Below are 18,723 nucleotides of genomic sequence, written 5' to 3'. Positions count from 1 at the left end.
CGTCGATGAAGCTGAACCTCAGCAGCACCAGGCCCTCGCAGTGATTACCTAACTACTTTTTCTCGAATTTCGATCGCCGCCGCAATGCCTCGCCGTATCGATAGAGCATATGCACCCCAACTGCACACAAGATGGTCAATCCAGCCAGAAGACTACAGGCAGGGCCAATCCCCAGTTTCTCATACATCGGCCGCGAGAACAGCACCGCGCCACAGGCAAAGGCGCTGCGCGTAAAGTCTGTCGCGGCAAAGACGCTCGCCGCGTAGTGTGGATAGCATGCCGGCACATACAGAAAAATACACTGCATCAGGATAAATACGCACCCTGGGTATATTGCGATCCCTATCATTGACACGATCCAGTGCACTTCGGGACGCGCGGCCCAGCCGAAGAGGAAGAGACCGATCGAGGGCCCGATACAGGTGAAAAGGGCGGGGACGAGCACGGATTCAGGCTGGATATTGCCATTGTTATTTTTCTTACTGGCGCGTGCTTTTGGAGCGTACACGCGGTAGATGTAGTGGTTGTAGACGGCGAAGGAAATGATGGATCCGACCACAATGGCAAGAAAGGCGAGGCCCTGCTCTCCGAGGTTGAAGCCGTATATCTTGCCGTACACAAGTGGGAATGCTTCGAAGAAAGAGTAGAAGATACCGTATGTGAGAGAGGTGTAGCAGTTGAGAAACAGAATCGCTGGGTCCAAGATGGTGATCTTGGATGGAATGAGCAGCGACTCTCGGACGGCAGCGTGTAGGGAGATATGACCGTTGGTGATCTCAGCCGCTGTGTGGTATTTGCGTACCCCGGATTTGTCGTGCTGCTGGAGACGTCGAGCGCGTCGGTGCAGGATGGTGGTCGAGCTGGTTTCCGGCAGCAAGAGGAGGAGAATGAGGATTGGAGCGGCGGCAATCAGAATCTCCCACATGGAGAACCGCCAGCCAAGAACTGGAATGGCAAACCCGGATATCAACACGCCAACAGGAGGGGCGCAGAAAACAGACAATACCCATGTTGTCATGGCGTGGGGCAGAATATCGGGCGAGTAAATGTCCGCGATCGAGGCGCCGCCAGTAGCCAGACAAGGGCTTCCAAAGAATCCTTGGAGAAAACGAAGAACGTAAAACCCATTGGCAGATGGTGGTAGAGCGGTGGGTACGCTTATGATACAGTACAGCGCAAAAGATATCACGTATGGAAGGTTGCGACCTATGCGGGGGATTTCACTAAGAGGACTGAACAACATGGGACCAGCGCCATAGCCTAGCCTGCCATACAGGTAAGTAAGAGAGAATTACGGAGCGACCTCGCCCGGAGTAGACTTACACATAAATGGCCAGTCCCAAAGCTCCCTCGGCGTTGTTCACATGGAACTCGTCAACAAACGCAGTCTGACTCGAAGAATAGATTGCGGCGGCCATGTACACCACGAAACTGTATGCGCCAATGACCCCGAGAACAAATGCCTTCTTTCCTGGAGACCAGTTATGAGGATTCTCTTCATCGTCTGCAGAATACCAGTCCACGTGAATAGTGTTATCTGAGTCAAATGGCAGGTCTTTATCATCAAATGTCGCTTCCCAGCTTGGGAGTTCCTCCGGGTAGGCCAGCCAGGACTTTTTATCGAAACTGCGTAGGCATTGCCCGAAAAAGCTATCGCGTAGCCATTGAGTTTGCATTTGGGCAGGAGGGGCCTTTGTATTTACAGCAATGGCTTTGAGGGCTGATTGAAGTCAACGGCGAGTGGACCAGAGATCATATGAAAAGAATGCAGGGTCGATACTGTCGCTTGCGAACTGGCTTTTGTATACAGCCCGCGAGACCTTCTCTGTGGATTTATCATTAAGCGGACCTGTCTCCATGGAGGTGTTGTTGGAGGTGATGGAGGTATTGGAGGTGGTCTCCACTGTCCCCCAACTCGCCACCGTCCCCTTTGCTTCCAAGAGTTATTAAAGAGCCTTAACTGCTGTGGTCTGTGAGAATCCGAACTCGCAAATGGCAAACCAGATTTATTCCAATGCTTTCGCATTCCTTGCAGAGATCCAATGGGCCTCAATAAGAGGACGGTTTCGACGAATAGATGCGCCCACGACATTCGTGTTAATACTACTATAACAAGCAATCGCGTAAAGCTGAGCGCTGTGGACTGTGACTCGTTCGTGTTTCTCAATAGCAAATCAGCCAATAACCAAAAAGGCCAAGCTGTTAGCTGATGTAGGTAGCAGTGTCGGGCACCCTGAGGAGCGGGCTGAGGCCTTTCAGCTTATGCCCCTCACCTTGGCTAACCCTTCGTTCCTTATAACCCATTATGAATCAGACTGGGAACATGCTAGCATTTTACTTCTGTGATCGCGTCCTTGCGAGCTATCCCGATGGACTCAGACACTACCACCCCCTAGTTACCATCCGAGACAATATCGTAGATCGCAGAGATCCTAAGCGCACATGGGTACCCCCTAAACTATCACCCCCGCCAAGCCAACCGCTTGAACCTCCAATACTCCCTCCAGAAAGAACACCTACAGTACACGATTGTCCAAGCTCTCAACACCCGCCCGACTACCCCCCTCAGAATAGCAGACATTGCCTGCGGTACAGCAGCCTGGCTTCTAGACGCTGTGCGAGAGTTGCCTTCTGTATCTCTCGATGGGTTCGATATCTCATTGAGCCTTGTTCCTAAGGAGCAGTAAGCACTACTGCAGTGGGACTGTCCTGCTGAGGTGAGGCTGCAGGACAAACAAAGAAGCTCAATAGGCAATACCCACGTGATTCTGGTCAACTCCCACAGTCTGACTGTTTTGTTTCCCTATTTCTTCCTTCCCTGACTTCCGAAACTGAGTACTTTTGCATAGATCTCGATCTGGAGCCAGCTCCTACTGTGACCAACAGCAAAATGAGTCGCATAATTGAACTGGTGGCGCATATCCAACAGCGCACTGCTGATATTGACGAGTACCTCAGGAAACGCCACTTTCCATTCCCAAAATTTGACGAAGATGGCCTGTCCGAGCTCAACTTGTCAACCGGGGAGATTGCAAAGGCCGTGATGACGTCCTAGGAGCAACCCTTGAGCTCCACCAGCTGATCCTAGGCCCGTCTATGTGCCTTCGTCCTATGGTATCCCCGTCTCACTCAGACCTCATATTGAGATTACTGACCACGAACTGTAGTACAATGCAGTCAGTCCGCAAGCTATCTACAAGTACAAAATTGCCTCGAAGATGCCGATTCACGGTGAGATCTCATTTACCGACCTGGCTAAAGACACGGACCTCAGCGAAGTGAACATTCGGCGCATGCTGCGCCATGCTATGCTCTTTCATCGGGTGTTCAAAGAACCGCGGGAGGGATTTGTTGCGCATACGGCTGCTTCACGAAGACTGGCGGAGGATCCGTTGTCTGATGCTGTGATGGGTTATATGTTTGAGGAGGTTTGGCCTGGATTTGCTCATGTATGGCAATAACAACATTCGATTACTTATCTTCTTGTGATTGGAGGCTGACGTGAGCTCTTCAGACTTTTCCCGGCGCTGGAGCAGTTCAATAGTGATGAACCTAATAAAACGGTCGGTCTATTTCATCGCCAACGTGGAGGAGAGAAATCTGACGATGGTAGGGCTCGAATCACTACCTCGACACTGATAAGCCTGCATTTGAGTACTACGCCGTAAACCCAGACAAAGCACGTCGATTCGCAACAGCAATGACAGCCTTCGCAGACGGTCATGGCAACTCACCGTTATCCCTCGTTCAGAGCTACCCTTGGAAGACCATTGGAAAGGGTACAGTCGTCGATGTCGGTGGCTCTACGGGCAACGTCAGCACCCTGATAGCGGTGCAGTATCCAGAGTTGCGACTCATAGTCCAAGATCGGAATGGCAGAAAAGCTGCCCGACGATCTCCGGGAACGAGTACACTTCCAAGCACATGATTTCTTTACGGAGCAGACGGTCATAGCAGACGCGTATATCTTCCGAAACATCTTCCATAACTGGTCTGATTCCCGCTGTATCGAGATTCTGCGAGCTCTGATTCCCACGTTGCGCACCGGGGCTCGCATAATTGTCAATGACTATGTCCTTCCTGCGCCGGGCACCATGCCACATATGAAGGAACTAGCCGTTCGGTTGCTATTACCTTTCAGCTTATGTTAGAGATCGGCACCAACTCTTGCTAGGCAAATGGACTTGATCATGCTCACCCTGTTCAACTCAAGAGAGCGTACCAGGTCAGACTGGATTGATTTGTTTAAGGACGCCGATCCTCGCTTCTCGGACGTGAAGATCTGGACGCCGGAGGGTGCAGCAATGTCTATTATAGATATTATCTGGCCGGATACGCTTGCTCAACGAGGAATTCAGCTGCGCCATAGTATATATCGTAATAGAGATAGTGCTTAGCGGCATGATGAGCCTGGTCTAGTCACTACTTCCTAGTTTCAACTGGGCACCACCTCCCCAACTCGTGCCTTCCTAGACAGTTGCTAGCCTGCCCATCAAACCTCATAACGAAAGAGCGATGGCGCGGCACCTGCGTCACCATCGCTCCTTCCTGAGCCCCCCTTATAGTTCCTTCTTCCCCTTTCAACGTAGTTGCTTCGCAGGGAAGGCACGATGAAGGCCTGGTCCCTTCCTATCAGACATGGGATCTACGGACGCAGCAGCTGCAAACTAATACACTAGGTAGTGTTTTAAGATTCATAGCACGGGGTTATTGGAGACTTCAGGTGGCTATTACAGGTAACACAAGGTGTCCACTGGAGCGTGAAGGTTGCCTAGAATTCGTTTGTCTCAGCGTACTATCTTTGTCCAAGTAGTAGCTTTCAAACCTCATCCAACACCTTCTCTGACTCTCACCTATTGAGTAAAATGCCCCCCATCCAGAACACCCAATTCCCCTGGCTTCCGTCGCTCATCCTAATAATCATTAGTCTCATCGTACAACGGTATTTCCCACCGCACCACCGCACCCCCGTCAAGAGCTGGGTGAGATCATCCAGCATGAGCCTGAGCCTGAGCCTTTAAAAACCAGCTCCACCACTCAAACTCCCCCGCACCCCCTACAGCGAAGACGAAATAGTCGCCCTCATGAAAGACCTTTACAGAACATTCCTCCAACTCAATTACATCAAGCGACGGGAGATTATCTGGCCGCCCGAGGGAACTGGACACGCAATCAACGAGGTCCTGTGTCGCGAGATCGGGCTTGATCACGGCGTGATCTCACTCATGAAGCATATCCCCTATCCTGAAAGCTACTACGTCGCAACCGACATTGAAGTTTATGAATACTCTCGTCCTATGGTGTACCTTGAAGACGACGAGATTCGAGGAGGGCGTGACCCGACCTTCTTTGAGTTCCAGGAGCCCAGGCTGGATTATCTGCTTCCGCATGAGATTGTGCTTATAGTTTTCGGGGACGATGGGAGCCATGTTATTCTGGATATCAAAGAGAGTAAGTACTTGTACATGACGTCGTTATTAGTAACTCCAGCTCACATAACCATCAAATCAGATGCGATCCGAGTTGAACCTTCCCAGGACGGGCCTCCAGGGAAGGACGCACCAGCAGACTACGTCTACAAGCCCGAGCGACCAGACGAAGAGAGGGACTATCGAAATTAGTACCCGCACCACGCACCCACCTGGATCGAGAACTGGTTGCGGACGATCAAGACACTCGACAACGTTATTCCAATCAAGTCCGACTTCCACCGGTCTTTGAAGTTTACGGAGGAGTATATGCAGGTAAGTTTACATGTCCTACATTTGCCTACAACTACCTAATGCGACGCAAACTTGAATAGAAGCCACGAGAGGGCGAGGTAATCAAGGCGCTCCTGCAGGAGAGTTTTGGCTACCCTGATAACTTCCGGGAAGAAGAATGGAGGGGTGTCGGCGAGAGGATTTGTGGGATTGTATGGAGGGCTATCATACACAAAGAGGAGATACCAACAGACTTTGATGTGGGTGCGGTGGAAGAAGAGAGAGAAGCGATGGAGTATGCTGGGACGGTGGTTTATGCGGAAGAGATTGATGGACCGAAAGATGGGACAAGACGATTTCACAATTTCTTATATCGGGACCGGACAGTAGAAGAAGAAGAAGGCAAGTCATAGTCTTTAGATCGTAGATAAGCTTAAATCAAAACTAAAACGGAATAAGAACAGCTACTACACGACTATCATTCTGGGTCCTGGATCTGGAGACTTGGAGTGAACATCTCCACTCTATCATATATCAGGTTGCCATTCGGGCATATATTACAAAGAAGAATTGCACATGTCACTATTTGAATAAAGGTCCTGGCTGATGACATAGAGCTCGAAGATGCTCGATTCAGAGCCAGTGCCAGCACCAACAGCAATGAAAGAAACGACCCTTAGCTGGACGGAGCACCGCCCGAAGGGGAGAGACATCCGTGTAGGAACCAGGGTCAAGGTCTCAAGTTCGGAGGAAACAACTGCTTTATTAACTTCTGTATGCTGATCATGATGTAACCAACAAACATTGGGTAGAGGCAAAATGTGACTGGCGCTCTCTGGCTATTATTACTTGTGTCCTGCTGGAAGAGATTAAGCCTCTTTGGGGAATACTGTGCGCTCTGTGCCAATTATCACGCCAACGGCTGGCTTGCCCGTGTGCTAAGCCCCGCGGGGATGCAGATCCTTCCGGAGGGCCAGAAGTCCGAAGTGGGAATTCCAAAGGCAAGAAGAGATCTATCGCACAGTCCGTACAGTGCGTGAGAGATGGGACTCTTCATTTGTCTCCAGGTACTGTATACTTTGTATTGTTGAAAGGGCGTGAGTAGGGTTGGCAGCGGGGTTAGGATATGACTCGGAATCAAGTAGTCTTTCAGCACTGACTGGCCCCTGGAGAACTGGGTACTCCCACAAAGCTTAGCTTCTGATGAGCGCCACAGACGTCAGAATACTTGCCCGTTTATCAAATATACCAGGGATCGGGACAGCCCGATAGAAAGCGCGTAGCAGCAGATATCAGGATTTGATGCCCTCTCATTCCCTCAAAAGGAGCTTGTTCAGCCACGCACAACTGGGAACTATTTAGAGAGATTTATCATTCTTCGCATCGTGCGGTTGAGCGTCTTGTAGCATTCTATTACCCTACCAGGGATGTTTGCAAAATGACGACTGGCATCTACATACTCGCCCTGCTCTTTCTCCCTGCTACACTTCAAGCAGTCTGCTACCTCCCCAATGGCATCCCCGACCTCGACGACGTAAACCAGCCATGCATCACCGACAGCGACGAGGTTAGCATGTGCTGCGCCACGAACCGTACCAACCCGTCTGGTGGATTCCTCAGCGACGGGCGAGTCTCTGACGTCTGTATGCAAAACGGCCTGTGTAAGAATATCGCGCGAAAAAGGGATAAAAACGATAATGTGGTTGTGGTCACGGAGTACTGGCGCGATCTGTGCACAAGCTCCGAATGGCCGGAGGAGAACTGTGTAAATGTTTGTAGTACGGGGGCTGGCGTATGTCACATTTTCCTACAAAAACTCGGGCTATATTGACATGTATTCAAGGACGACAAAGTTACAGTCCAACTCACGCCGTGCGATGGCACGGACAACTCGACGGAATGGTGCTGCGGAAAAAACGCCGACTGCTGCGGTACAGACGCCGCTGTCACGATCGCAAATGTTCTCCCTGCGCTGGCTTCATCCTCGAGTACATCACCCAGTAGCTCAACAGCCACACCCTCCTCGGCACCAGAGTCTGAAGCGGACGGAGCGAGTGTTGATGGCAATGACGATAACGTCAACAACAGTCAATCATCAGGAGAGCTATCCACAGGCGCAAAGGCAGGAATCGGAGTCGGCGCGGCCGCGGCAGCATTGCTCGGCGTTGCTGTGGTGGTTTACTGGGTGCGGCGGAGGCGCCGGGCAAAGGGGACTGGTGCAGAACCTGATATCTTAAAAACGCAGTCTACAAGTCCAATTACGGAAAAGCCGGCGCCTTTTGCATATAATGGGAATGGCCACATTGCTGAGGCGGATTCGGGGGATGGTGTGTCTGAGCTTCCTGGTTCTCAGATGCTTAGGCATGAGCTCCCAGCGGACAAATGAGCTTGATATGGTGCTATAATGTTGTATATAACCACTAAGTAATGACACGGCATGACATGTTTGGCGGCGGGATTACCCTGCGCAAGGCCCTATATCCCACTCGACTGACACAAGAGTGTAAAGCAAAATCGTCCTCCAATCTCCAGTGCAGACAGTCACTGATTCTGGGTTATAGCAATATTGAGGGCGCACCAGAACCTCAAGGAATATATGTCATCTTACATGGGTCACCTTGCAGCACATAGAATCAAACAGATCAAGAACCACCACGTCGATACACGACATTAAGGACAGGAGTAAACGACTTCGACCATGCAAACATGTTGACCAGCAACAATTAAACCCCATACTAGTTTCGCACCTCTTTCGCCAATGCCCCCAGCCTCTCCAACGCCGTTTTCTCGTTGCCATCCCTCACAACCCTAAACTCCTTTGCCGTCTGCAAATCCTCCCAGCGGACTTTCAAGATCCCCGCCTCCTTCAAGAACCGCGCGAACGTGTCTGCCCAGGGCTGCTGACCATTTTCAGGGTGCGCCGCATCATATGCACACTGTAGAACATCGGCCCGCCGAAAGCATTCAAATGTACCGAGTTTCGCCGCTGAGGTAGAGGTGGCTAGATGGGCTAAACTGCTGGGGGTGATGATGGGCCCTGGGTAAGAGTCGGTGTATGTGGTGTAGGCCGTGGGTGAGTAACGATAAGGCTTGGGGGTCTGGAAGAAATAGTGAAAGGACTTGACGGGGTTGCTTGAATTGGGAACGGGAGTGGCCAGCACGAGGAGGTGAAGGTGTTGGGGGGACTTAGGAGGGGGGACTTGGGAGGGAAGGTGGGAAGGGTTAGGGAGGTGAGGTAGATGGTGATGTTGGTGTCTTTGGGCATGATGAAAAGGGGGGAGTGTGCTTTTGATGCTATGAGAAAGGTGTGTTGAGTTGGGCTGGAGGTTTTTATACTTCTTATCTTTCCTACTGAAGCATATTTCATTGTTGTTTCAGTCTGCCACAGCATTCCTTGTAACTCGCTTCACCTATTCTTGGAGCCTTTGTATATCCAGTGTCATGCTACTGGCTTTCCCTACTTGGGATCAGTTGTAGAGACGGTAGGCTTCACGGCTGAAACTGTAAAGAAAATAAACTGACAGCGTTTCTTACAGCAATGGAATTTGAAGTTTTCTCATCTTAGATTGAACAAAAGATAGGTTTTACCGACCTAGCAACAAAGCCTGAATAGTCTGCACAACCCAGACAGGCGCATTGTGGCTAATCAGGTCTGTTAACAAAGAATTTCATCAAATGACTGCAGGGGTGAAAGATATTCTCTAGCATTAAGATAGAGGCAGCGGCATAACTACGATACATATGTCTTGGTCCTTCCTCCCCAACCAGATATCTCATATATCGCTGGTAAAACACTCAGTTCGTCTAGTGAGATTCAAATCTGTATTTCCCTCTAACATTCAATCCTTTTCTAGGTGTGTATTAGCGCTGAACTCCCGTAACGATCATCTAATTGCCAGTGATAGAGATAGAACAGATGATAGTGCAGTGTGGGATTTAGATTATTCTTTCTGGTAAAGTGCCTTATTCTTAGTTTTGCTAAGTGAAAGCCATCGTAATATACAAGGCCAGACTGGAGCTGATCCCATCAGTTGATTATTGTTTCTACCAATCAAAAGATCGAAAGGAAAGATACTTTGAGGAACCATTCCCGGATTCTTGGTGTCTGTGTCGTAGAGAAGCATGAAGAAGCCTTAATCTAGAGCAGGCTTGTGTTTGAGTCATGCAGGCGGGCGCGTCTCAGCCGAGAAAAAGGAGGCATGAACAGGAGCAGATGAAGGCTGCATTCAGCAAGCAATGGACTGACCTTTGCGCCGACCTTGGCATTCTGATGTCACCTTGAGTGGCCATCCCGCTTTTTAGAATGGTTCTACCAGGAAGGATTGTGAATCTGTGAGCTACAGCCTACGGTACAAAATCGAAGGATGCCTCCATCAAGAAAGAAAATCCAAGGCCAAGAGGCCGCTCCCGAATCGTAAAATGAGCCTCGCTTGGTCCACAAATAGGATGAACCGTCGAGGTGATCCGGGCAGCTTCCGGCTTGACGAGGATCTGGGGGTTCAGGGTTGGAACGATGAACCTAGCGTTGCTACTATTGAGCGCCGCCTCCGGACAACTAGCCCTACTTGGCTGGCACGCCCTCACTAAGTGGGGTGCTCTAAAAAAGACATTTTGGGATATCGAACTCGGTTGCCAACAGAAACATCCTCCAGCTATCCTAGCTGAAAGTTGGTGATCCATGGAGCATGTGAATCCACCTGCACCTGCAGGTGTTTCAAACCAGGTGCCCTAAAGGGACACATCAGGGTAAGACACAGCGCTGCAACAAACGGCCAGCTGTCCCTGCCAAGACACATTAATCTACGAGCTAGCGTTATCGGAAATTGCCTACTTTTTAGCCTCATTCAGAAATCAAACGAGCGGAAGCGATATAAGGCACCTCGTTCCGCCCACTCCCGTAGGTAAGAACCTTGTCTGCATTTACCTCCTTTCCTTTCAGCCTCATTCACCTTCCTCCAACTTACAATCCGCCATCATGAACGGATTCAACGCCTCCGTCAATGCCGGCTGGTACACCTTCACCAACCTCGGCCCGCTAACCACCACATACACCCCCGAGGCTCGCTGTACCGCTTCATCCGAGATGTATCTTGGAGCACTCAACACGATGCCTACCTATGGTGGAAACGTCTATGTCAATTGGAAAGTACAGTGTACGAACCCCGGCAACTATTACACCGGATGTGTTCCGACATCGACGGAACTATCCACCGCAGCGCCACCCGAGATCACGGATTTGTCGATAGAAGAGTTTGAAGAATACCTGGATAATCAGATTGATTGGAGAGGAAATGAAAAGTACTACTCGCCCGGTCTGTATTGCCCCAAGGGGTGGACAACCATTGGGATGATTGGGCGAGATGCAGGCGATAAGACGACCTCATCGGGCGTTTTGTCGCCCTTGGTTTCGACCACCCAAACCGAAAACCCCAAGACCAAGGGATACTATGATTACGAGGACCCTGCGTCGGTGGTGAAGAGTGTTTTGAAGCCGCAGCAGACCATGGCCCTCTGTTGCCCTAGGTACGCATAATAAATCCACTCTCGCTAATTGAACTTACTCTGACCACTGCTCTCTGGCAGCGGTATGACCGCCGACACCGGGGGCGCATGCTACTCCTTCGTCGAAAGTTACACCCCAACCTACGGCTGCTTAGCCTGGACCGAATACGAGTATGAGTACGTCTCGGCCACTGCCACGTACATTGATTTTGTCGACAGGACCACAGGCACGAGCCTCTACGACTCGCCCACGGCTTCAGCCCCTTCTGTCTCGATTTCCTCCACCCGCCTGGATCCCGAGCAGACGGAGCTCTCCGCTTTGATGTATGCGCCAGTCATCACACTGCTGTATCACGAAGAGGATCTGATCGGAGCGACAGGAACAGCCGCAGCAAACAGTAAGAGCGTGGGTGGGGATGGTGACAATGAGGATGGCAAGAGTGAGGAGACGCCGTCAAATGCTGCAGGGCGCTTAGGCGCGCGTCAGTCGGCGTGGGATGATTTAGGCACTGTTGCTGGAATCTGGGTTTGTGCTGCTGCTCTTGGAGCAGCGATGGTTCTCCCGTGGTAAGCCGAATGGGGCTGACTGTTAGTCAAACATGTTGGATACGAAGCAATTATCTCTTGTTGCACAACCAAGGGAGTGTCTTGACCTTAGATGACGCAGAGGGCGAGCAGTTCGCCCGGCTCTTAAACATGATGTGTTTCACCATCTGTTGCTAACGCCGAAACAAGAGCTAGAATGTGTATGTATCTCATGTCAGCTGAATGGCCACCATACTCCATCCCCGGGTACAGGCTTGTCGAACGGCAAATGGCAATCTCAACTTGTGTAGCCGCGCTCGCTATTATGTCTGGATCTGCCATGTCGCTCAGAATGGATCGGACGCCGAAACAAGCATGTTTGTGACAGGTCATATCTTACTCTACCACAGCCGCTTTCCTGATACCCGAATCGTAGGTTATTGACCATAATCTAGCAATTGATCGCCTGTCGGGTAGTGAAGGGCTAAAGGGTAATATGATCGAGACCTCAGATGCCGAGAAGACACCGATGGTATCAGAATCAAAGTATGGCATACTCCATTGGTCAAAGATAATATCCAGCAGTCTGACTGTCGGCGTTTATGTCTGAACATGCGGGCATATCAGGCTCGTAGATTCTTCAAAGAATGCATGACTAGTGTTCTGTAGGCACATTGATGGACGTTACTCCAAGAACAACCTGTGGCCCAGAAACGAGCCAGTCAAGTAGAAATTTTCATCCGTCACGTCGCCATGACCCTATGCACCACACGTCATCATGGAGGTAGTTGAGCCTCATTACCATAATCCAGGCTGGTCAAGTCTAAAGCATATCCATCACCCCCTTCTCACCTACCAGCTTGGGAAGAACATAAAAGCCCAATAATACCCCTACCTCAAATCACCAGAATCCCCAACATCAGTCCAGCCCTCTTCACATCTCATTAGCGCTTCTTATTACAAACCACCCCCAGACATTTGTATCTGTAAACCACATGCCGTACGATAACGATGAATTTCGCAGTTCTTCTTTACGCTATCCTCACGCTTGGAGGTGCTACTATTGCTGCCCCTACGGCTCAAGAGGGCACCTGCGCTATTCAAAACGGCTCTTGCCAGGAAGGACAGAGTTGCTGTCCTGGCCTTTCGTGTTTCCATCCACCACATGGGGGGCCATTTACTGTCAGTACCTATGCAGAATTGCAGACGCACGTATTTTTTGTTAACGATCAGCAGTGTCTTCCCTAATAAACCGGGCGGCAATCATCACTGGAAGCTGGGAGTTTAAACTGGACTCTCATGGAAACTGTGCTTCAAAGGGGTTTAGCTGGGGTAGAACAGTGTTTAGTTCCTAGGTGAAGGATACGGTTAATCTGTCAAGGCTCGTCCGAACAAACACAAAAGCACAAGTTTATATATCATGTCATTCATACGTATGAGACTCCTGCTTCAAGATATTGACACTGCTCGCATCCCATCTAGCAAGGGACAGAGGGGTTTAGATTGACTGGTACGGTTGTATATTAGTGTGAACGTTAGTAAAACAAATACACACAACTACAGGGGGTGAAGAACAGGGGTTCCTGTCTGCTTACCTATACTTAAGCCACGTACTAGCTAGCTAGTAGTATAGTAGGTGATCACATACAGATCCTAGCTGTTAAACAATTTTGTAGAAGCGTAGCAAAACCCCCTGCCAGCAGAGCGAGCTTTTCTTGGGGTTTAATCTATGGTTTCCAGGTTTGATGGGAGTTGGTCTCTTGATCTATTTAAAGGGGCAGGATATATATTTAATGCTCAAACCAAACAGTAGCACTATTTACAATTCCTGAAGCTCTGAGTACGATTGAAACGGTGACGCTCTTAGAACCACCCACTAACTCAGCGATAACGCTACAATAAAGATAATAATTTGGATCGTGCGGTTGTCCTTTATGCCCACCAGGCCCAGGATTTGAGCAAAGTAGTAAGTGATCAATCCGTTACCACTCACCTGGCCAAAGAACCCAACGCACCCGGCGATGAGAAAACGCTGGAACATGGCCTTGCTGCGAAAGATGTCGCCCCAAAGAAAGGACGAAGCGAGCTCCTTTTCAAGAGACAGCGAGGCTTGGATCTGGGCATACTCGAGGTTCACGTATTCTTCGCCGTCTTCGCCTTCGTTGTGGTATTTTCGCAAACTCGCATAAGCTTCTTCCCCTCGATCCTTGGAAATAAGCCATCTTGGGGACTCTGGACAAAATGGCATCAAAATGACCTGCAATGCGCTAAAGACAATTTGTAAGAGGCTCGGGATCCGCCAGCCCCAGGTTGATGCCATTGCAAAGGTCGCCATGGTGACTCCAGCCGCAAGGATTGTGCCGACCGAGTACATGGCGTTGAAAATGGAGGTCAGGATCGCGCGTTCTTTGGCGTAACTGAGCTCGCCGATCAATGCAGCAGCCTCAGTACAGGTAAAAGTGGCCCCGCTATACGTTCAAGGTCGTGGTTAGGTAGCTGTCAGGCTGGAAAAGCAGCGAAGAAAGCTTACAAGCCGAGGAAAAAGCGCCCCGCTAGAAACATGCTGGAGTTGATGGCGCCCCCTTGCAGTCCAGCACCCAGCCACATGATGAAGGAACCAACCGCGATCGTCCATCGTCGTCCCAACCAGGTACTCAGATACGGATTGAATGGTACCGAGACGACCATACCGAGTGATTGAATGGCAGTCATCAGGCCCAGAGTTGCGTTTGCTGGATGATCAAAGTCTGCCTCCCCGTCAGATACTTGTCTCAAGTCCTTTTTATGTAGGGCGTCATCACTCACACACCAACCATGAATCCACTGCCTGCAGGTTGTTCATCATCCCGCTCTCAAAGCCAAGGGTACATTCGGCACCAGCACAGTAAGGAATCAGAATGAAGTAAAGCCATCGGAGATTGGGCTTCCGGTACCATCTGGTTCGGTCGCGCTGGACGATGTTCGATAGTCTTTCGTCGCTAACCATACTGGAGACTGTTTGGTCAATTGCTCAACATGGATAGTACAATAGTGCTATATAGGGTATTATGATGACCGTATTTATGACCTTATCATCTACACCGATCAGAGCAGGCAATCTCCACCTCGGTGACTCCAACTCCGCCGCTCACCAAAACTCCGCCGCTCAGATAAACGCTACTGAGGAGGGAAGGGAAAGAATGTGATCCTCCTTTTTTCTCCGTCTATTCAAGACTACCGCCATTGAAGATACACCAAGGAGACTTGAACCTAACCACCGTGTTTACCGAGATTGTCGCGCGCACTCATGGCCATGGCCCCCAGAAACCGAATTATCTTCGACACTGATGTTGGTGAGTAGATCACTGGTTTTTTTTTTCTTTTTCTTAGCACAAGGTATTTATCGCTCACGATACTCAAGGCGGCGATGACATGATCGGTATCCTGTTAGCGATGACTGCGTCGGCGGCAGACATCGAAGTGCTTCTACTATCTGTAGTCTGGGGCAATGTCAATGTTGACAAGGGATTGAAGAATATAATGACAATGTTTCACATTGCGGAGCTCGAGATGCAATGGCGAGCAAGTCGGGGAGACGAGATCGGCTTTGAGTCCCTGCGCACCTATAAACCCGTTGTTGCAGTCGGAGCTCCAGGTGCACTTGGGGAGCCTGAGATCCTGAAGACAGACGGCTTTCGTAAGTCGTCTCCTGACCAGATCAACAGGGCGGCAGGATGGGCTGACAAGAGATTAGATGGTCCGGATGGGGTGGGCAACTTCCACGCCACGGTGAGTAGCTCTCAATATTCATGTAGCCTTGACGCTGACAAAGTTGAAAGCATCCCAACCTCACGCCATCTGATGAGTGGCGTTCATTGTTTGACTATACCGCGCCACGCCCTGGACATACACCAACTTATTTCAATTATTTCACGCCCTCCCGCCTCCCGGCCCATAAGGAAATGCTTCGAATTCTGCGCAACGAGCCCGCAGGGACCGTGACTGTCTGTTCTGTTGGACCAATGACGAACATTGCCCTGGCCGCCGCTGAGGATCCCGAGGCCTTTTTGCGCATGAAAGAGCTCCTCGTCATGGGAGGAGCAATCGATGTGCCGGGAAATATCAACCCGGTCGCGGAAGCGAATACTTGGAATGACGCCGTAGCCTGTGCTCGTGTCTTTGCTTTAACTTCGTTGGATCCATCTTCCACTATGCCGGTTCAACAAGGCCCCGAAATACCTCTAGGCCCATATCCGGAAGGTCTGTCGAAGAGACTTTGTTTGAAGCTGTTTCCGCTTGACATCACACTTAACCATTACGTCGATTATGCACGTTTTGTGGAAGCTGTGAAGCCTCAGATGGAGATGGGTAGCCCTTTGGCAGTGTTTGTGGACACATTCCTAGGCGCTATATTCCAAAAGGTCCAATTCCAGTACGGTGATAATGCATCGGCCAAACTGGCTCTTCACGACGGACTGACCGTCTGGTATGCGCTCTCTTCTCACGATCCGGGTTGGGGTTTAGCATTGAATGCACCAGAGGACATCCGGATCGAAGCAGCCGGCCAGTGGACGCACGGAATGCATGTTCCGGACCGTCGTAACAAACGCCATGCTGACGGAGTGAATGAGACGGAAATTCCAGGGGACAGTTTGGGGTGGTTGAGCTCGATTCGTGGGAACAGGATCAATGTAGTTGCTACCAGTCCGGGTGGTGAAGTTTATCACTCCAGGATCCTCCAGCAGATATTTCGTGTAGCATAACTAGGCGTTCAAACCTTGTTGTTTCCCTTTAATCGACTCATCTTCATCGAACGCTTGGGTCCGTTTACACTGTCGGTCTCAAGTCCGCTATTGAATCCTTGCAGCCCTGACGAAAGAACTCTCTTAATCTCAACCACACACTGCATTCTCAGAAGGTAGTATAATAAAACAAAGACCTAATGATGCAGCAATATTGTTTTGCAGAGGTGCAAATATTAAAACGAACGAAAGCCGTCGCATGGAGATCATTCCCCATGCTATGGTTGATATTCTTATTGATCAGCTGTCATCAAGCCCGTGGCTGGTATACAAAGCACTGTACATACAGTCTGTAAAAGATATCTGAAGCCTTCATATTTTCTGCCGTTGTTGAATATAGGTGATATCAATTTCGAGCTAGGTCAGTGTGAATAGATTATTGACCGTACGTCGCGGGCGGCACACATCATCTATGCGAGTTTGATGATCTATCGTACCGGCCGGCTCCGAGATGATAGTAAAAGGAAGTACGTACGAGGACATGAAAGTAAAGCTAAGCTGCGCTTTACCATATCATTCGTGTCAAGCAATCTATCTCCGCCTGCGCGGGCGAGAACTCCGCCGTGCCCGACTCGGCGACGGGGGAGTTGCAACGCGGGGAGACACGCAGTGGGACATTAAAGTTCCCCAGACGGGTTCAATTCAGTGACAAGACTGCAAACAGCGTCTACTTTCATTATGAGCTCCGAAGCATTCCCTGTCATTGATGTGTCCTCGCTGGACGACTTTACGGAGAAATCTGCTGAGATCACGCAAGCTTGTCGGGACTGGGGATTCCTGATCATAACCGAGTATGGAATTTCTCAAGAACAAATAGATCGCATGTACCAATTGGTGAGTGCTCTTATTGTGTGAGTTGTATGCATCGGTGGAGAAACTAACCTGTCGCGGGGAGTAGAATCAAGAATTTTGTAAACTCCCGGAGGTAGATAAACGGAAATGCCCCATCAATGAGCGGCAAATTGGCTACGACCAGAAGTACTCCGAGTGCGAGACACACCCGCAATACATACATGGACCAGAGTCGCTAACATACCGTTTATAGAAATGGATCCCATGAATCAAGCGTCTTCGGTGGCATTAAAGGCGAACTCCTAAACACCGCTTCATTGCATGCATACTGGGATGACTCCAAGCGTGCAGAAATAGAGAACTTCAAAAGCCAATGCCACCAGCTAGCCCAGAAGCTTCTCTGGGTCTTCGCGGAGGAGTTCGGCCTGTCGCCAAACTACTTTGCACAGGCTCACAGTGCCACGAGCAACCCGCCTGATGTCCTGCGCATGCTTCATTACCCAAAGTTCGACAAGCAGCCGTCCGTTGAGATTACTCGAATCCGCCCTCATACTGACTGGGGCTCCGTGACCTTCGTTTGGCCCCGTTCCGGTGGGCTCGAGGTGGAAGGACCCTCAGGCCAGTGGCGGGAAGCACCCTTAATTCCCGGTGGTGTTGTTGTTAATATCGGCGACGCATTACATCTCTGGAGTGGAAAGGCCCTGAAATCGACGCTTCATCGCGTCTCTTTTGATAGCCTCCCGATCGATCAGGATCGCTGGTCCATGGCATACTTTGTCAATGCTAATCAGGGTAAGTTTTTCTAGAAAGCCTAAAGGATCATTTTTTATAAATGCCATTGCGGACTGTCGACGTTTGAACTGACCATTGCTTGAATATAGATGCGCGTTTGGAGGTTCTACAGAAACAGGCTAATGGCACGTACGCACCGCAACCTGGAGGAATTGTATTGACTGCAGGGGAGTATTACGACGCACGAATGTACAGCTCTCAGTCATATGACGCCGGTAATAACTGGGTCTCCAAGTCCAGCAATTTAGATCATTACAAGGCACTACTTCAAAAGGTACAGCGCGTTGGTGTCGCTGACTCCTCGGTCGCTGCTGCGGTATAGTCCTTCGTACTACAAGCAGAGAACTCTTCCATATTCTCTCATTTTTGATTTACGCAAGCGCATGTGAAATCAAAAAATAAAAAAAAATCCTATATCTGTTCGGGGATAATATGGAGGTAGACATAATATCTGCAGACATACCTGGTGTGTACTGGGTGTTCAAGCGCCATGAGACGTCCTTTCAGTCGTAAATATATATCGCTTCCTGAATTTACAGAAACAAATGTTTTTTAGTTGATAGAAAGAATGCTTTACCCTTCGCACTAGTAGCCTATAGACATACAAGGAAGGTCTCAGCCGATAAGTA

General features: G+C 49.9%; 8 protein-coding genes across 8 annotated transcripts; 6 read left to right on the top strand and 2 right to left on the bottom strand.

The window, feature by feature from the left end:
- Positions 1-52: 52 nt before the first annotated feature.
- Positions 53-1,676, bottom strand: BJY04DRAFT_227360 (MFS transporter; the record flags this gene model as incomplete). Its single annotated transcript, XM_073718609.1, has 2 exons — positions 53-1,265; positions 1,324-1,676. The coding sequence occupies 2 exons, from the start codon at positions 1,674-1,676 to the stop codon at positions 53-55; spliced, it is 1,566 nt and encodes a 521-aa protein (XP_073571972.1).
- Positions 1,677-2,890: 1,214 nt separating this feature from the next.
- BJY04DRAFT_207056 (S-adenosyl-L-methionine-dependent methyltransferase) lies at positions 2,891-4,419 on the top strand (the record flags this gene model as incomplete). The annotated part of the gene is made up of 8 exons (XM_073713805.1): positions 2,891-3,040; positions 3,070-3,114; positions 3,168-3,449; positions 3,507-3,563; positions 3,614-3,832; positions 3,867-4,123; positions 4,175-4,296; positions 4,385-4,419. 8 exons carry the CDS (start codon positions 2,891-2,893, stop codon positions 4,417-4,419), a joined length of 1,167 nt encoding a protein of 388 aa, XP_073571971.1.
- Positions 4,420-7,140: 2,721 nt separating this feature from the next.
- On the top strand, positions 7,141-8,088 carry BJY04DRAFT_217478 (uncharacterized protein; the record flags this gene model as incomplete). Its single annotated transcript, XM_073716061.1, has 2 exons — positions 7,141-7,494; positions 7,546-8,088. 2 exons carry the CDS (start codon positions 7,141-7,143, stop codon positions 8,086-8,088), a joined length of 897 nt encoding a protein of 298 aa, XP_073571970.1.
- Positions 8,089-10,677: 2,589 nt separating this feature from the next.
- BJY04DRAFT_217476 (uncharacterized protein) lies at positions 10,678-11,775 on the top strand (the record flags this gene model as incomplete). Its single annotated transcript, XM_073716060.1, has 2 exons — positions 10,678-11,225; positions 11,286-11,775. 2 exons carry the CDS (start codon positions 10,678-10,680, stop codon positions 11,773-11,775), a joined length of 1,038 nt encoding a protein of 345 aa, XP_073571969.1.
- Positions 11,776-12,642: 867 nt separating this feature from the next.
- BJY04DRAFT_49558 (uncharacterized protein) lies at positions 12,643-13,122 on the top strand. Its single transcript, XM_073720506.1, has 2 exons — positions 12,643-12,911; positions 12,966-13,122. Exons 1-2 carry the CDS (start codon positions 12,725-12,727, stop codon positions 13,082-13,084), a joined length of 306 nt encoding a protein of 101 aa, XP_073571968.1. The 5' UTR covers positions 12,643-12,724; the 3' UTR covers positions 13,085-13,122.
- A 384-nt stretch (positions 13,123-13,506) lies between these two features.
- BJY04DRAFT_49551 (general substrate transporter) lies at positions 13,507-14,927 on the bottom strand. Its single transcript, XM_073720505.1, has 3 exons — positions 14,535-14,927; positions 14,260-14,476; positions 13,507-14,197 (listed from the first exon to the last, which is right to left on the bottom strand). The coding sequence occupies exons 1-3, from the start codon at positions 14,713-14,715 to the stop codon at positions 13,606-13,608; spliced, it is 990 nt and encodes a 329-aa protein (XP_073571967.1). The 5' UTR covers positions 14,716-14,927; the 3' UTR covers positions 13,507-13,605.
- Positions 14,928-15,021: 94 nt separating this feature from the next.
- BJY04DRAFT_227358 (Inosine/uridine-preferring nucleoside hydrolase domain-containing protein) lies at positions 15,022-16,997 on the top strand (the record flags this gene model as incomplete). The annotated part of the gene is made up of 4 exons (XM_073718608.1): positions 15,022-15,061; positions 15,130-15,405; positions 15,442-15,497; positions 15,548-16,997. 4 exons carry the CDS (start codon positions 15,022-15,024, stop codon positions 16,469-16,471), a joined length of 1,296 nt encoding a protein of 431 aa, XP_073571966.1. The 3' UTR covers positions 16,472-16,997.
- Positions 16,998-17,188: 191 nt separating this feature from the next.
- Positions 17,189-18,416, top strand: BJY04DRAFT_217473 (uncharacterized protein; the record flags this gene model as incomplete). The annotated part of the gene is made up of 4 exons (XM_073716059.1): positions 17,189-17,344; positions 17,409-17,497; positions 17,556-18,094; positions 18,184-18,416. 4 exons carry the CDS (start codon positions 17,189-17,191, stop codon positions 18,414-18,416), a joined length of 1,017 nt encoding a protein of 338 aa, XP_073571965.1.
- Positions 18,417-18,723: the final 307 nt, after the last annotated feature.

This window comes from Aspergillus karnatakaensis (assembly GCF_047715665.1).
Source record: "Aspergillus karnatakaensis strain CBS 102800 unplaced genomic scaffold BJY04scaffold_20, whole genome shotgun sequence".
In the NCBI taxonomy this organism is placed as follows: Eukaryota; Fungi; Ascomycota; class Eurotiomycetes; order Eurotiales; family Aspergillaceae; genus Aspergillus; species Aspergillus karnatakaensis.
The sequence above is the reverse complement of the archived record's forward strand: the minus strand, read 5'-3'. Positions and strand labels throughout refer to the sequence as shown.

What these genes read in the sequence shown, in the direction of transcription:
- BJY04DRAFT_49551 (XM_073720505.1), bottom strand. Translation starts at nt 14,715, where the DNA reads ATGGTTAGCGACGAAAGACTATCGAACATCGTCCAGCGCGACCGAACC. An exon ending in AGTGGATTCATGGTTGGTGT is followed by an intron (nt 14,477 to 14,534) that starts GTGAGTGATGAC and finishes ACGGGGAGGCAG; the next exon opens with ACTTTGATCATCCAGCAAAC. An exon ending in GGGCGCTTTTTCCTCGGCTT is followed by an intron (nt 14,198 to 14,259) that starts GTAAGCTTTCTT and finishes TTGAACGTATAG; the next exon opens with CGGGGCCACTTTTACCTGTA.
- BJY04DRAFT_49558 (XM_073720506.1), top strand. Translation starts at nt 12,725, where the DNA reads ATGCCGTACGATAACGATGAATTTCGCAGTTCTTCTTTACGCTATCCT. An exon ending in CACATGGGGGGCCATTTACT is followed by an intron (nt 12,912 to 12,965) that starts GTCAGTACCTAT and finishes AACGATCAGCAG; the next exon opens with TGTCTTCCCTAATAAACCGG.